At 40.8% G+C, this 16,530-nt stretch overlaps 1 protein-coding gene across 1 annotated transcript; it reads right to left on the reverse strand.

The window, feature by feature from the left end:
• Positions 1–7,426: 7,426 nt before the first annotated feature.
• On the reverse strand, positions 7,427–12,099 carry LOC109873475 (homeobox protein MSX-2-like). The gene is made up of 2 exons (XM_020465133.2): positions 11,658–12,099; positions 7,427–9,788 (listed from the first exon to the last, which is right to left on the reverse strand). The coding sequence occupies exons 1-2, from the start codon at positions 12,013–12,015 to the stop codon at positions 9,361–9,363; spliced, it is 786 nt and encodes a 261-aa protein (XP_020320722.1). The 5' UTR covers positions 12,016–12,099; the 3' UTR covers positions 7,427–9,360.
• Positions 12,100–16,530: the final 4,431 nt, after the last annotated feature.

Here is a 16,530-nt window from a genome sequence, read left to right on the forward strand (position 1 = left end):
CTGCTACTCTCTGTTCCTCTCTGCTACTCTCTGTTCCTCTCTGCTACTCTCTGTTCCTCTCTGCTTACTCTCTGTTCCTTTCTGTTACTCTCTGTTCCTTTCTGCTCCTCTCTGCTACTCTCTGTTCCTCTCTGCTATTCTCTGTTCCTTTCTGCTCCTCTCTGCTACTCTCTGTTCCTCTCTGCTACTCTCTGTTCCTCTCTGGTCCTCTCTGCTAATCTCTGTTCCTCTCTGCTCCTCTCTGCTCCTCTCTGTTCCTCTCTGCTCCTCTCTGCTCCTCTCTGCTAATCTCTGTTATTCTCTGCTACTCTCTGTTCCTCTCTGCTCCTCTCTGCTACTCTCTGTTTCTCTCTGCTACTTTCTGTTCCTTTCTGCACCTCTCTGCTACTCTCTGTTCCTCTCTGCTCCTCTCTGTTCCTCTCTGCTCCTCTCTGCTAATCTCTGTTCCTTTCTGCTACTCTCTGTTCCTTTCTGATCCTCTCTGCTACTCTCTGTTTCTCTCTGCTACTTTCTGTTCCTTTCTGCACCTCTCTGCTACTCTCTGTTCCTCTCTGTTCCTTTCTGCTCCTCTCTGCTCCTCTCTGTTTCTCTCTGTTCCTCTCTGCTCCTCTCTGTTCCTCTCTGCTCCTCTCTGTTCCTCTCTGCTCCTCTCTGCTACTCTCTGTTCCTCTCTGCTACTCTCTGTTCCTCTCTGGTCCTCTCTGCTAATCTCTGCTCCTCTCTGCTACTCTCTGTTCCTCTCTGCTACTCTCTGTTCCTCTCTGCTACTCTCTGGTCCTCTCTGGTCCTCTCTGCTAATCTCTGCTCCTCTCTGCTACTCTCTGTTCCTCTCTGCTACTCTCTGTTCCTCTCTGGTCCTCTCTGCTAATCTCTGTTCCTCTCTTCTACTCTCTGCTCCTCTCTGCTCCTCTCTGCTACTCTCTGTTCCTCTCTGCTACTCTCTGTTCCTCTCTGGTCCTCTCTGCTAATCTCTGCTCCTCTCTGCTACTCTCTGTTCCTCTCTGCTACTATCTGCTACTCTCTGGTCCTCTCTGGTCCTCTCTGCTAATCTCTGCTCCTCTCTGCTACTCTCTGTTCCTCTCTGCTACTCTCTGTTCCTCTCTGGTCCTCTCTGCTAATCTCTGTTCCTCTCTGCTACTCTCTGTTCCTCTCTGCTCCTCTCTGCTACTCTCTGTTCCTCTCTGCTACTCTCTGTTCCTCTCTGCTACTCTCTGTTCCTTTCTGTTACTCCCTGTTCCTTTCTGCTCCTCTCTGCTACTCTCTGTTCCTCTCTGCTACTCTCTGTTCCTCTCTGGTCCTCTCTGCTAATCTCTGCTCCTCTCTGCTACTCTCTGTTCCTCTCTGCTACTCTCTGTTCCTCTCTGCTACTCTCTGGTCCTCTCTGGTCCTCTCTGCTAATCTCTGCTCCTCTCTGCTACTCTCTGTTCCTCTCTGCTACTCTCTGTTCCTCTCTGGTCCTCTCTGCTAATCTCTGCTCCTCTCTGCTACTCTCTGTTCCTCTCTGCTCCTCTCTGTTCCTCTCTGCTCCTCTCTGCTAATCTCTGTTCCTCTCTGCTACTCTCTGTTCCTCTCTGCTCCTCTCTGCTACTCTCTGTTCCTCTCTGCTACTCTCTGTTCCTCTCTGGTCCTCTCTGCTAATCTCTGCTCCTCTCTGCTACTCTCTGTTCCTCTCTGCTACTCTCTGTTCCTCTCTGGTCCTCTCTGCTAATCTCTGCTCCTCTCTGCTACTCTCTGTTCCTCTCTGCTACTCTCTTTTCCTCTCTGGTCCTCTCTGCTAATCTCTGTTCCTCTCTGCTACTCTCTGTTCCTCTCTGCTCCTCTCTGCTACTCTCTGTTCCTCTCTGCTACTCTCTGTTCCTCTCTGCTTACTCTCTGTTCCTTTCTGTTACTCTCTGTTCCTTTCTGCTCCTCTCTGCTACTCTCTGGACCTCTCTGCTATTCTCTGTTCCTTTCTGCTCCTCTCTGCTACTCTCTGTTCCTCTCTGCTTCTCTCTGTTCCTCTCTGGTCCTCTCTGCTAATCTCTGTTCCTCTCTGCTCCTCTCTGCTCCTCTCTGTTCCTCTCTGCTCCTCTCTGTTCCTCTCTGCTCCTCTCTGCTAATCTCTGTTATTCTCTGCTACTCTCTGTTCCTCTCTGCTACTCTCTGCTACTCTCTGTTCCTCTCTGGTCCTCTCTGCTAATCTCTGCTCCTCTCTGCTACTCTCTGTTCCTCTCTGCTCCTCTCTGCTAATCTCTGTTCCTCTCTTCTACTCTCTGTTCCTCTCTGCTCCTCTCTGCTACTCTCTGTTCCTCTCTGCTACTCTCTGTTCCTCTCTGGTCCTCTCTGCTAATCTCTGCTCCTCTCTGCTACTCTCTGTTCCTCTCTGCTACTCTCTGTTCCTCTCTGCTACTCTCTGGTCCTCTCTGGTCCTCTCTGCTAATCTCTGCTCCTCTCTGCTACTCTCTGTTCCTCTCTGCTACTCTCTGTTCCTCTCTGGTCCTCTCTGCTAATCTCTGTTCCTCTCTGCTACTCTCTGTTCCTCTCTGCTCCTCTCTGCTACTCTCTGTTCCTCTCTGCTACTCTCTGTTCCTCTCTGCTACTCTCTGTTCCTTTCTGTTACTCTCTGTTCCTTTCTGCTCCTCTCTGTTCCTCTCTGCTATTCTCCGTTCCTTTCTGCTCCTCTCTGCTACTCTCTGTTCCTCTCTGCTCCTCTCTGCTACTCTCTGCTACTCTCTGTTCCTCTCTGCCTCTCTGCTCCTCTCTGCTCCTCTCTGTTCCTCTGTACCTCTCTGTTCCTCTGTACCTCTCTGCTCCTCTCTGTTCCTCTGTACCTCTCTGTTCCTCTGTACCTCTCTGTTCCTCTGTACCTCTCTGTTCCTCTCTGCTCCTCTCTGTTCCTCTCTGCTCATCTGTACCTCTCTGTTCCTCTGTACCTCTCTGTTCCTCTGTACCTCTCTGTTCCTCTCTGCTCCTCTCTGCTACTCTCTGCTACTCTCTGTTCCTCTCTGCTCATCTCTGTTTCTCTCTGCTCCTCTCTGTTCCTCTGTACCTCTCTGTTCCTCTGTACCTCTCTGTTTCTCTCTGTTTGTCTCTGCTCCTCTCTGTTTGTCTCTGCTCCTCTCTGTTCCTCTGTACCTCTCTGTTCCTCTGTACCTCTCTGTTCCTCTGTACCTCTCTGTTCCTCTGTACCTCTCTGTTTCTCTCTGTTTGTCTCTGCTCCTCTCTGTTTGTCTCTGTACCTCTCTGTTCCTCTCTGTACCTCTCTGTACCTCTCTGCTCCTATCTCCATCTCCCCTCCTCAATGGTGCGATGAGATGGAGAGATTACATTAAAAATACATTGGAACAATGTGCGCTCTGTTGTGTGGAAGATTGCCTCTGACTCATTACACAATATAAATTAAAAAACAGATTACACCCCTGTGTCCCCATTGCTGGGCTTGCAGCTTCCTGAGGTCCTTGGCCAAGAGGAAGAAATGGGCTCATCAAGTCCTTGTGAAAATAAACAGAAGGCAATGGCCAATACACACTTCAAAATGTTCTTTTACAATACAAATTTCTGACTAAACATGATCTTATAAATTAAACATGTGATCAGAATAGTCTAGGATGCAACTGGTGGTCCACAATTTGTACACACATTACATTACATTACAATACAAGGCCTCCCGGGTGGCGCAGTGGTTAAGGGCCCAGAGTCTCTGTGCCACCAGAGACTCTGGGTTTGCGCCCAGGCTCTGTCGCACAATTGGCCTAGTGTCGTCCGGGTTAGGGAGGGCTTGGCCGGTAGGGATATATATCCTTGTCTCATCGCGCACCAGCGACTCCTGTGGCGGGCCGGGCGCAGTGCACGCTAACCAAGGTTGCCAGGTGCAAGGCGTTTCCTCCGACACATTGGTGCGGCTGGCTTCCGGGTTGGATGCGCGCTGTGTTAAGGTTGGGTTGTGTGTCGGAGGACGCATGACTTTCGACCTTCGTCTCTCCCGAGCCCGTACGGGAGTTGTAGCGATGAGACAAGATAGACAATTGGATACCATGAAATTGGGGAGAAAAAGGGGGTAATTATTTCTTTTTTTAACAAAAAAAAAACATTACATTAGAAAACATTACATTAAAATACATAACATTACATTACAAATGCAAAGTATGTGAGTGTATTTGTTGCCATTCTTAATTTACAGTTTTAGATTGTAATCATAGCACCACCTACCGAGAACCTTGTCCCTGAGCTCCTCAGCAGTTTGTTCCCAAGGTGCTATATCCAACAGTACCACTAGAGGAGGTATCTGACACGGATCCTCTCCGTGGTTGAATGACATATTCCCAAACACTCAAAGGTCATATCCTCCAGTGGTGGAAAAAGTACCCAATTGTCATTCTTTATTAAAAGTAAAGATACCCTTAATAGAAAAGGAGTAAAAGTGAAAGTCTACTTGAGTAAAAGTCTAAAAGTATTTTGTTTAAAATATACTTATAAGTATCAAAAGTAAATGTAATTGCAAAAATGTACTTAAGTATTAAAATCTGAAAGTTAAAGTATAAATAATTTAAATGACTAGACTACACCATTTTTGTATTTGTATTTTATTTACGAATAGCCAGCGGCACCCTCCCAACACTGAGACATAATTTACAAACGAAGCACGTCTGTAGTGAGTCCGCCAGATCAGAGGCAGTAGGCACAACCAGGGATGTTATCTTGATAAGTGTGTGAATTTGACAATTTTTCTGTTCTGCTAAAGCATTCTAAATATAACATAATATATAATATATATATATATAATATAAGTAATTTTGGGTGTCAGGGGAAATGTATGGAGTAGAAAGTACATTATTATCTTTAGGAATGTAAAAGGTGTCAAAAATATAAATAGTAAAGTACAGATACTCCCCAAAAAACTACTTAAGTAGTACTTTAAAGTATTTGTACTTAAGTACTTTACACCACTGATATCCTCTGGCTCTAGAGTAACAACACATTGACAATGATTTCTCAGTATTTTTACTTAAGTACTTTACACCACTGATATCCTCTGGCTCTAGAGTGGTGTAACAACACATTGACATAATGATTTCTCAGTATTTTTACTTAAGTACTTTACACCACTGATATCCTCTGGCTCTAGAGTGGTGTAACAACACATTGACATAATGATTTCTCAGTATTTTTACTTAAGTACTTTACACCACTGATATCCTCTGGCTCTAGAGTGGTGTAACAACACATTGACATAATGATTTCTCAGAATTTTTACTTAAGTACTTTACACCACTGATATCCTCTGGCTCTAGAGTGGTGTAACAACACATTGACATAATGATTTCTCAGTATTTTTACTTAAGTACTTTACACCACTGATATCCTCTGGCTCTAGAGTGGTGTAACAACACATTGACATAATGATTTCTCAGTATTTGTACTTAAGTACTTTACACCACTGATATCCTCTGGCTCTAGAGTGGTGTAACAACACATTGACATAATGATTTCTCAGTATTTGTACTTAAGTACTTTACACCACTGATATCCTCTGGCTCTAGAGTGGTGTAACAACACATTGACATAATGATTTCTCAGTATTTTTACTTAAGTACTTTACACCACTGATATCCTCTGGCTCTAGAGTGGTGTAACAACACATTGACATAATGATTTCTCAGTATTTTTACTTAAGTACTTTACACCACTGATATCCTCTGGCTCTAGAGTGGTGTAACAACACATTGACATAATGATTTCTCAGTATTTTTACTTAAGTACTTTACACCACTGATATCCTCTGGCTCTAGAGTGGTGTAACAACACATTGACATAATGATTTCTCAGTATTTTTACTTAAGTACTTTACACCACTGATATCCTCTGGCTCTAGAGTGGTGTAACAACACATTGACATAATGATTTCTCAGTATTTTTACTTAAGTACTTTACACCACTGATATCCTCTGGCTCTAGAGTGGTGTAACAACACATTGACATAATGATTTCTCACTATTTTTACTTAAGTACTTTACACCACTGATATCCTCTGGCTCTAGAGTGGTGTAACAACACATTGACATAATGATTTCTCACTATTTTTACTTAAGTACTTTACACCACTGATATCCTCTGGCTCTAGAGTGGTGTAACAACACATTGACATAATGATTTCTCAGTATTTTTACTTAAGTACTTTACACCACTGATATCCTCTGGCTCTAGAGTGGTGTAACAACACATTGACATAATGATTTCTCACAATTTTTACTTAAGTACTTTACACCACTGATATCCTCTGGCTCTAGAGTGGTGTAACAACACATTGACATAATGATTTCTCAGTATTTTTACTTAAGTACTTTACACCACTGATATCCTCTGGCTCTAGAGTGGTGTAACAACACATTGACATAATGATTTCTCACTATTTTTACTTAAGTACTTTACACCACTGATATCCTCTGGCTCTAGAGTGGTGTAACAACACATTGACATAATGATTTCTCAGAATTTTTACTTAAGTACTTTACACCACTGATATCCTCTGGCTCTAGAGTGGTGTAACAACACATTGACATAATGATTTCTCAGTATTTTTACTTAAGTACTTTACACCACTGATATCCTCTGGCTCTAGAGTGGTGTAACAACACATTGACATAATGATTTCTCAGTATTTGTACTTAAGTACTTTACACCACTGATATCCTCTGGCTCTAGAGTGGTGTAACAACACATTGACATAATGATTTCTCAGTATTTTTACTTAAGTACTTTACACCACTGATATCCTCTGGCTCTAGAGTGGTGTAACAACACATTGACATAATGATTTCTCAGTATTTTTACTTAAGTACTTTACACCACTGATATCCTCTGGCTCTAGAGTGGTGTAACAACACATTGACATAATGATTTCTCACTATTTTTACTTAAGTACTTTACACCACTGATATCCTCTGGCTCTAGAGTGGTGTAACAACACATTGACATAATGATTTCTCAGTATTTTTACTTAAGTACTTTACACCACTGATATCCTCTGGCTCTAGAGTGGTGTAACAACACATTGACATAATGATTTCTCACAATTTTTACTTAAGTACTTTACACCACTGATATCCTCTGGCTCTAGAGTGGTGTAACAACACATTGACATAATGATTTCTCAGTATTTTTACTTAAGTACTTTACACCACTGATATCCTCTGGCTCTAGAGTGGTGTAACAACACATTGACATAATGATTTCTCACTATTTTTACTTAAGTACTTTACACCACTGATATCCTCTGGCTCTAGAGTGGTGTAACAACACATTGACATAATGATTTCTCACTATTTTGCTTCTTGTTATAAATATGTTTGTTTATTTAAAATCAGAATCAATCTAATAAAATATTTGGCCTCTTTAATGAATGCCATGAAGGTCAAAAGAGCATGCCATCACAAAAAAAAAATCACAATAACGGTGAAACCATTTATTTAGCACAAATATAGAACATTGTTTCAATAGATAAAGAACTTCTCCCTTAAGTAATATAGCCTCAACCTGACATTTCCAAACAGATCCTCGAACATCTCTGCCAATCTGCTGTTCATTAAGCTGATTGCTTGACTGTGCCGAGGGCTTGCCTCGTTTTGATTAGAGGGAAGCTCATAAATAGACTGCTGCCTATAAATGATTTCCTCATTACATCAAAGTCACACGGAAGTTGTAAGCAGCTCTTACAAATGCAGCTAACTTTATAGGGTTAGGGCCCTGATGAATGATATAACAAGGATGGAAGGAGGACCATAAAACATGACCAATCTGGCTTTCCAAACCAATGGTGTTTCACACAAAGCAGAAGTGTTGTAGAAGCTGGACACAGTTGACAACAAAAAAACAACAACAACAACAACAATAGCATTAAGGTCAATTAGTCCCAAGAATGCTGCTCGGGAAATAATACTACTGCCATCTTAAAACCTGGCATGTTTAAATCTTAGTAGCTTAACAACTTTTGTAATTGAAATAACCCAAAAGTATGACGCACGACAGTGTTTGAGACACAGGTACAGCTCTACTTATCGTTCCACAGATTCTTGCTGAAGTTACTGTTTTCAGAATGTGAAGGGCTGAGATGAGGGAAGGTGGTATAGTTTAGATGCTATGGTTTGGGGCTTTGCATTTCTCAATTTCAATTGACATTAACACAATTTCACATGAAATTAAATCATTATATTACGTACTGGAAGCATAACACTGCAAAATCCATGACAACTTAATGAAACATTGTTTTAAAATGACATTCACTGATATGGTTTACAACAGTTTTATAATATCTGGAAATCTCACTTTTATGTGCTTACAGTTGAGGGTTGTCAAATATTGACATAAACATTATCAACCATGTTACCATACCACACATCAGCTGTGTCTGTGGAAAATGTAGGTCATGTTCAATTTCAAAGGCTTAGATAACACAGCTGTAGATACGTAACAACATATTCCGACTTACATAATATCTCCAGAAGAAAACATATGTTTTAAACGTTTTTAATTTGATCCTTGTGAATGACATACATAACCAAATTAAAAAGTATTTATAAAACTGCATAGTATAGCTCCTCCCAAAGGAACATTTAGATGAAAGATTAAAAAGTATAAACTTTTGCCACATTTGAGCTACATGTTATAAATACGAAACATGAATCACTCAATCAATTCATTTCCAACATTAAAAGTTTAGAGTGAAAGCAAAATAAATAAGTATACACAAATGAATCGAAGACTACAAATGCCTGACAGAACAGAAGTGGTGTTGCTGCAGTCAAATCTAACGTAAAAATAGCAACACATTTGAATTAGTTGAGTTTATGAAAAAAAAAGACAACAGTTCCCACAACTAATTTATTAGACTTCGGTATGGGATGAAAGCAGTCAGAAATCAAACTTGTCATCTGTCATCAAGTAGAGGTAAAATGAGACAGTCCTGAAGTTTGGATCCACCCGGGACCGAACAGAATTATGGGCCTTAGTTGAATCTTCTATGCTAGCTAGATGACAAGTGGAATGGAAGTAATTGAACTATATGTTGTCAATATCAGAGGCAATTGGATAAACATTGGCATTGGAATATATTACATCACGTAAAACAGAACCACTAGTTAATTTGGCCTTGATATCCAAATCAGCAGAAGAAAAACAAGACACCAGAAAACAATTCATTTAAGTCTTTAAGGCTCTTTCGTGATTGAGGCGCTGCATCTTCAGGTGTAAAAAACAACAACTAAATTTCAGTGTTGTTTCATAGCAAGGAGAAAAAGATAGTATTTTAAAAAAGAGTTATGTCCACGTGTCAAAGACTAATATGACCAGAATAGTCCAGCGAGCAGAGGCGTATATTCCTATCCATCATCCTGATAGATGATACATGCTGTATCCCAGAGGTGTAGCGTACAACCCCATAGGTGAGAGGGGCAGCATGGGACGGTGGTAGGGGTAGGACTGTCCGTAGAGGGAGACGGCTGTGTGGAGCTGTGCTCCCAGGGGCATGGGTAACGTAAAGCCCGGATGCAGCGCGGGTTTGGCAGCCATTTTGAGCTTCTCCAGCTCGGCCTCCTGTAGTCTCTTGGCCTTAGCCCGGCGGTTCTGGAACCAAATCTTGACCTGGGTCTCAGTCAAGGTCAGAAAGCTGGAGAACTCGGCCCGCTCAGCAATAGACAGGTACTGCTTCTGACGGAACTTACGCTCCAGAGACAGCAGCTGGGAGGTGGTGAAGGGAGTACGAGGCTTTCTGTTGGTCTTGTGCTTCCGCAGCGGACAGGTAGGACTTACCTGCCCTGGAGAGACAGAGAGCGAGACAGAGAGAGGTTCAGAGCCAATGCTGATTTAATTTAACACATGGATAAGCTACTTGAGTGACAAAGTAAATCCTGATCCTGATAGAAAACCTGTACCTAATGTAGTATTATCACATCATCCTGATAGAAAACATGTACCTAATGTAATATTATCACATCATCCTGATAGAAAACCTGTACCTAATGTAGTATTATCACATCATCCTGATAGAAAACATGTACCTAATGTAGTATTATCACATCATCCTGATAGAAAACCTGTACCTAATGTAGTATTATCACATCATCCTGATAGAAAGCATGTACCTAATGTAGTATTATCACATCATCCTGATAGAAAACATGTACCTAATGTAGTATTATCACATCATCATGATAGAAAACATGTACCTAATGTAGTATTATCACATCATCCTGATAGAAAACATGTACCTAATGTAGTATTATCACATCATCCTGATAGAAAACATGTACCTAATGTAGTATTATCACATCATCCTGATAGATCAATGAACAATGTTAGAGATAAAGTATGAACTGATTGTGTGTGTACCCAAAGGTATTGGTTGGGCCAATAGCAATTTTAAACTGAAATTGAAACGTTGGCATACTAATTTCCCCTAAGTGCTGTACAAGTGAATTGACTATATAACATTTTATTTGCATAAAATAGAGTGATTTTGGAGTGATGTAATATGTGATCCAATCAACTGTTTCTTACTAAGCTTGTTGTGGTTCATTGATAAATGGAAACGTCAAACATTGCAATGGATACACATACTCCTGTCAAGGGAGGGGAGGACTATTATGTGTTGATTCATTTAAAGCAATGCTGACAATTACACACAAACCACATGAACAAACTCAATTAAAGGGTTTGAAGACCTGCCTGATATTCCAAAAAGATAAGATATAAATAATTCTTAATATCCCACAAATAAATAATGGAAAAGGTTGAATATTGTTTTCAAATTAAAGATGAGGTTGTAGCAGTATAACTTACAAGACCCACAGTAAGCCATTTTATTAACTCAAATAACTTTGTAAAGACCCAGGCCTAACCAAATGATTTTCCTAATACTTATTTGTCACATATTGGTCTAATAGATTGAATATCAAGACTCTTACTTTATGGTAAGGATTTTCTAAACAAACATTCAGATATATTCAAAGTAAATAAGACAAAGTTAATACTTGCACAAATCGTTTTAGTTTACACCCTGTTAAATAAATTGAATTTGTCTGCCATACAATATGATTTTATGAGACAGGCAGCACACATACAAATTATATGTTAATTGATTTGTATTTTACAATATTTTTTATTTAACCTTTATTTAACCAGGCAAGTCAGTAAAGAACAAATTCTTTTTTACAATGATGGATAAAAAAAAATATATATATAAATATAGGACAAAACACAGATCACGACAAGAGAGACAACAGAGCACTACATAAAGAGAGACCTAAGACAACAACATAGCAAGGCAGCAACACATGACAACACAGCATGGTAGCAACACAACATAACAACAACATGGTAGCAACACAACATGGTAGCAGCACAAAACATGGTACAAACGTTATTGGGCACAGACAACAGCACAAAGGGCAAGAAGGTAGAGACAACAGTACATCACGCAAAGCAGCCACAACTGTCAGTCAGAGTGTCCATGATTGAGTCTTTGAATGAAGAGACTAAGATAAAACTGTTTGATAATGTACTGTACTTTTTATCCCTAAATATAAAATAATAGGTTATGGGAAATAGTGAGGAGAAGTACACCTTCCAAATGTGTTCCGATTAGTCTACATAAAAAAAACAGATTTTCTCCAAAAATTACTTACGCGTTTGTGCAGAGAATCTTGGGCTCATAACCCAGGGAGCACAATCATCCGGCTCGGAGGACTCTGACTTTACAGGCGACAGTGGGATAAAGTGCTTTCGGATTCCCGCGGGAGGGCTGTAGCTCTCTCTGCACAGGTACGGAGAGTTCTGCGTCTTTGAGAATGTAACCACAGAGACATTGTCGGGTTTGCTTGTAAACTCACTGTGAATCTTTCTACTCGACATTATAGCCTCCACACTGAAGGGATGATGGTGTCTTGTCACTTGAGTTTTGAGGCCATCCATCGTCCTCTCTAGCTCCGGTCGGCTGTCCTCCTCCGATGAACTGCTATCCCTCAAACTCACATGGGCAGACATTCCCCCGAAATATGTACCAATGGCACCCGACAAGACTATCAGTCTCAGCTACAGGTGGCCTTCAAAGTATGGGGACACGACCTGTCAAGTGTGGGATCGGTTAAATAATCACGTGGCGCCAGTGGAACTTTCGGCCAATCGCAGCGCTGCCAAAATGTAAGAGCGGCCCTTGTTACCAGTGATTGGTCTCTCACACAAGGGTTCAAAAATATATCCAGTAGGCTATACCACATGGTGTACTGTGACGGATTACTTCGAACCGAACCTCAAGAGATTGTGTAAACACAGGCCCCTTGTGGGTAATTTACGCCCAATTATGAAAGAGATGAACAATCTCTCTCAGGATGTGACTTTTCCTGATTGTAAAACGTTGTTGGTGCCTCAAACCAGGATACACAAATGTGGTGGGAAAGTGCTTCCTCTGCAGCCCAATTCTTTATCATGCTCTCTTAATTTAAGTGTGCCCATAGCTGCTGGAAATAGGGGTGCTGAAGGTGCTGCAGAAAAAGTAGTACACTGGGCCTTTACTAGTGCTGTAATACTGGAGCGATATAGCAGTCTGTAGCATACTGGTACTGGAGCGATATAGCCATCTGTAGAATACTGGTACTGGAGAGATATAGCCGTCTGTAGCATACTAGTAGTGGAGAGATATAGCAGTCTGTAGCATACTGGTAGTGGACCGATATCGCCGTCTGTAGCATGCTGGTAGTGGAGAGATATAGCAGTCTGTAGCATACTGGTACTGGACCGATATAGCAGTCTGTAGCATACTGGTACTGGACCGATATAGCAGTCTGTAGCATACTGGTACTGGACCGATATAGCAGTCTGTAGCATACTGGTACTGGACCGATATAGCAGTCTGTAGCATACTGGTCCTGGAGCGATATAGCAGTCTGTAGCATACTGGTAGTGGACCGATATAGCAGTCTGTAGCATACTGGTGCAGGACCGATATAGCAGTCTGTAGCATACTGGTAGTGGACCGATATAGCAGTCTGTAGCATACTGGTGCTGGACCGATATAGCAGTCTGTAGCATACTGGTACTGGAGCGATATAGCCGTCTGTAGCATACTGGTACTGGACCGATATAGCAGTCTGTAGCATACTGGTACTGGACCGATATAGCAGTCTGTAGCATACTGGTACTGGACCGATATAGCAGTCTGTAGCATACTGGTACTGGACCGATATAGCAGTCTGTAGCATACTGGTACTGGACCGATATAGCAGTCTGTAGCATACTGGTAGTGGACCGATATAGCAGTCTGTAGCATACTGGTAGTGGACCGATATAGCAGTCTGTAGCATACTGATCCTGGAGCGATATAGCCGTCTGTAGCATACTGGTCCTGGAGCGATATAGCAGTCTGTAGCATACTGGTACTGGAACCGATATAGCAGTCTGTAGCATACTGGTACTGGAACCGATATAGCAGTCTGTAACATACTGGTACTGGAACCGATATAGCAGTCTGTAGCATACTGGTCCTGGAGCGATATAGCAGTCTGTAACATACTGGTACTGGAGCAATATAGCAGTCTGTAGCATACTGGTACTGGAACCGATATAGCAGTCTGTAGCATACTGGTCCTGGAGCGATATAGCAGTCTGTAGCATACTGGTACAGATATTTATTCTGATTCTAATTGTGATTCAACATTTTCATGACCTTTAAAATAGTGTGAATAGCCTACTACCACATCTCATTTGTTTTGGGGCAAAGTTGTTGTGGCAGTCTCGATTCTACCTATTTTGTTATTTCAGCACATTATTGAGACTGACAAAATACTTTTTTTAATTGCAAATGCGGATTTTGTGTCTTTATTAAAAACAGACCAAATCCAGGTAGATAAATGTGGTAGTTTACTTAAACAAATGATGCAACATATTCTACCCACATCTGTTTATCCCGAGTGTTAATACATACGTGTTAATCAAACATCCATTTACTGTTATTCATCTGATTGATTTCTACAACATTCTTCTGTCAGTAGGCTGTGTTGAAATGAAGAGGACTTACATACCTACAGTTCAACAGTTGCACTTACGGTATGAGAATACTGTAGGCCTAAGACATCATTTTCTCTTTGCTAAAATATTTTTTTTCAGTCACATTTGTTATGTTTTCAAGATTCAAAGCCCAGATTCCAAATGCCAAATAAGTTACTGTGCTGCTCAAAACATTTGTTTCATGAAATACATGACTAGAAGTAACTATTAGTTCTATCATCATTCATGTAGTAATATTACATTTCCTCAATAAAACCCTTTACAAATGGTACTACTGGCACAAGAAATAAATAGCCACTATTTGATAATCACAAGGACTTGACTGGTAAGAGCTGTGTGTGTGTGTGTGTGTGTGTGTGTGTGTGTGTGTGTGTGTGTGTGTGTGTGTGTGTGTGTGTGTGTGTGTGTGTGTGTGTGTTTGTGTGTGCGTTTGTGTGTGCGTGTGGGTGCGTGTGTGTGTGTGTGTGTGTGTGTGTGTGTGTGGGTGTGTGTGTTTGTGTGTGTGTGTGTGTGCATGCGCTGGGGGCCTACAGGGCTGAGACTGAGTGAGAGCGCCATTCCCATGAGGCTGTGCGTTATTAAACGGGGTGATTTCACAGACAATCTGAGGTTTGCGAAGGCGCCAGTGAGCGGGCAGATGAAAGCCTTGCTCCTCGGGGGAGAAACTGTTGCAGTTTTGTGGCTCTACCCAGTAGTCACCTCCCCACTTGCTCTGGTCACACCCACACCCTCAGGCACCTTGTCAATCACAGTCTCAGGCCTTGCTACACACAGACTGTCACAGGGTTAAGTGGTAGTGAGACATGTAAACTGCATGTAGCCTACAGATGTAGGATCTTAATTTGATCACCCTGTTGCAGGAGAACTTTCCTGCAGTGCAGTACATTTTTACACTTATAGTATGTTTTAGGTTTAAAAAGGTTTCTGAAGTTTGAAATGTCAGACTTGATTTTCCCTTACGAAAATGTATCAACTACAATAATGTCCATTAATTATAATCCACATAATAATTCACGTTTCCTGTTGCTTCAGGATTATTTTCCTGCTGTAGAAAACTGTCTCAAATGAAGATCCTGCACCTGTATAGTCAACTCAATGCAATAGTGCTGTGGAAAGTCTTGAGACATGAGGAATGAAAGAAAGTGACTAAAGCCGCGTGCGAACCGAACGTGGACCAAGGAGATTTTCAGCAGGAGGAACCCCCTTGAGTAGAAAATTACAAACACATCCTCCTTCCTTTTTCCATAATCTCTTTGGGCTTGATAAAAAAAGAAGTGGAGGGGGAGAAAACGTCAGAAGACAGCTTCTGGTTTTGTTGGTATGTTTGGACACACCTCAAGCATTGTAATTATAGTCTGCGCTTTGAAGTGGTGGAATGTGGGACTGTGTAATAAGCTGGGTTTGTTACACGCATACTGTGTTTACACAGCCATTAGGCCCACTTTATGGACACTCTGACCCCAAAGCACACTAAATGGGCTTGTAAGTAAGCATTTCACGGTAAGGTCTACACTTGTTGTATTCGGCGTATGAGACAAAAAAGATTGATTGTATTTTAAATGAAAACTGATACTTTTAAGGATTCTCAGTAGATTAAATCATGTCTAATGTTGGAAGATTAATATAGTTTTATACATGTATAAATAGGAATTGATGATATTATTAGAAGATGGATATCTCTAGGTAGGTTTGTTGCTGTGCCAAATTATTAAATACTTCATTATACTGTCTATATTGATGCACAGACAACATACATCTAGCAACCCAAGAAGTGATGCCTTTCGATAGATAATCAGTATATACTGTAACCATAAACCGATATTTGCTAGTATGGAAAAACACTATTTTACATTAAAATACTTTACATTATAATACTTTACATTGCAATTCTTAACATTACAATTCTTAACATGACAATTCTTAACATTACAATACTTTACATTACAATTCTTAACATTACAATTCTTAACATTACAATTCTTAACATTACAATACTTTACATTACAATACTTTACATGACACTACTTTACATGACAATTCTTAACATTATAATACTTTACATTGCAATTCTTAACATTACAATGCTTTACATTACAATAACAATAAATTCAGTATAATTTTTCTTATTCTAACAATCCAAAACATATTGTTTACCTGCTATGGGGAACATAATACATGATAATTATATAATTATGCATTTCAGTCTGAAAAACAAGTCCTGTCTAGAAGCCCTCTCTCTACAGAAAGGTCAGACACGTTGTCAAACTTGCAAAGCTTGTTGAAATGAAGGGAGTTATTAAGTTAAGCCTGACAGTGGCTATCATCACATTGTTTTCATTAACACCATTAACACATTAGTGTTAGGGAGCGCCGGTCTTCCGACCAAGCTTTAGCTCTAATGAACCTAAATTACTACCTTGAATAGGTGGATGGCGCCATCTCAAATTAGCTGCTAACAGAGGAGACTGCTATTCAGCAGGAAAAGAATGATCCTGT

Source organism: Oncorhynchus kisutch, linkage group LG28 (assembly GCF_002021735.2).
Source record: "Oncorhynchus kisutch isolate 150728-3 linkage group LG28, Okis_V2, whole genome shotgun sequence".
Lineage (NCBI taxonomy): Eukaryota > Metazoa > Chordata > Actinopteri > Salmoniformes > Salmonidae > Oncorhynchus > Oncorhynchus kisutch.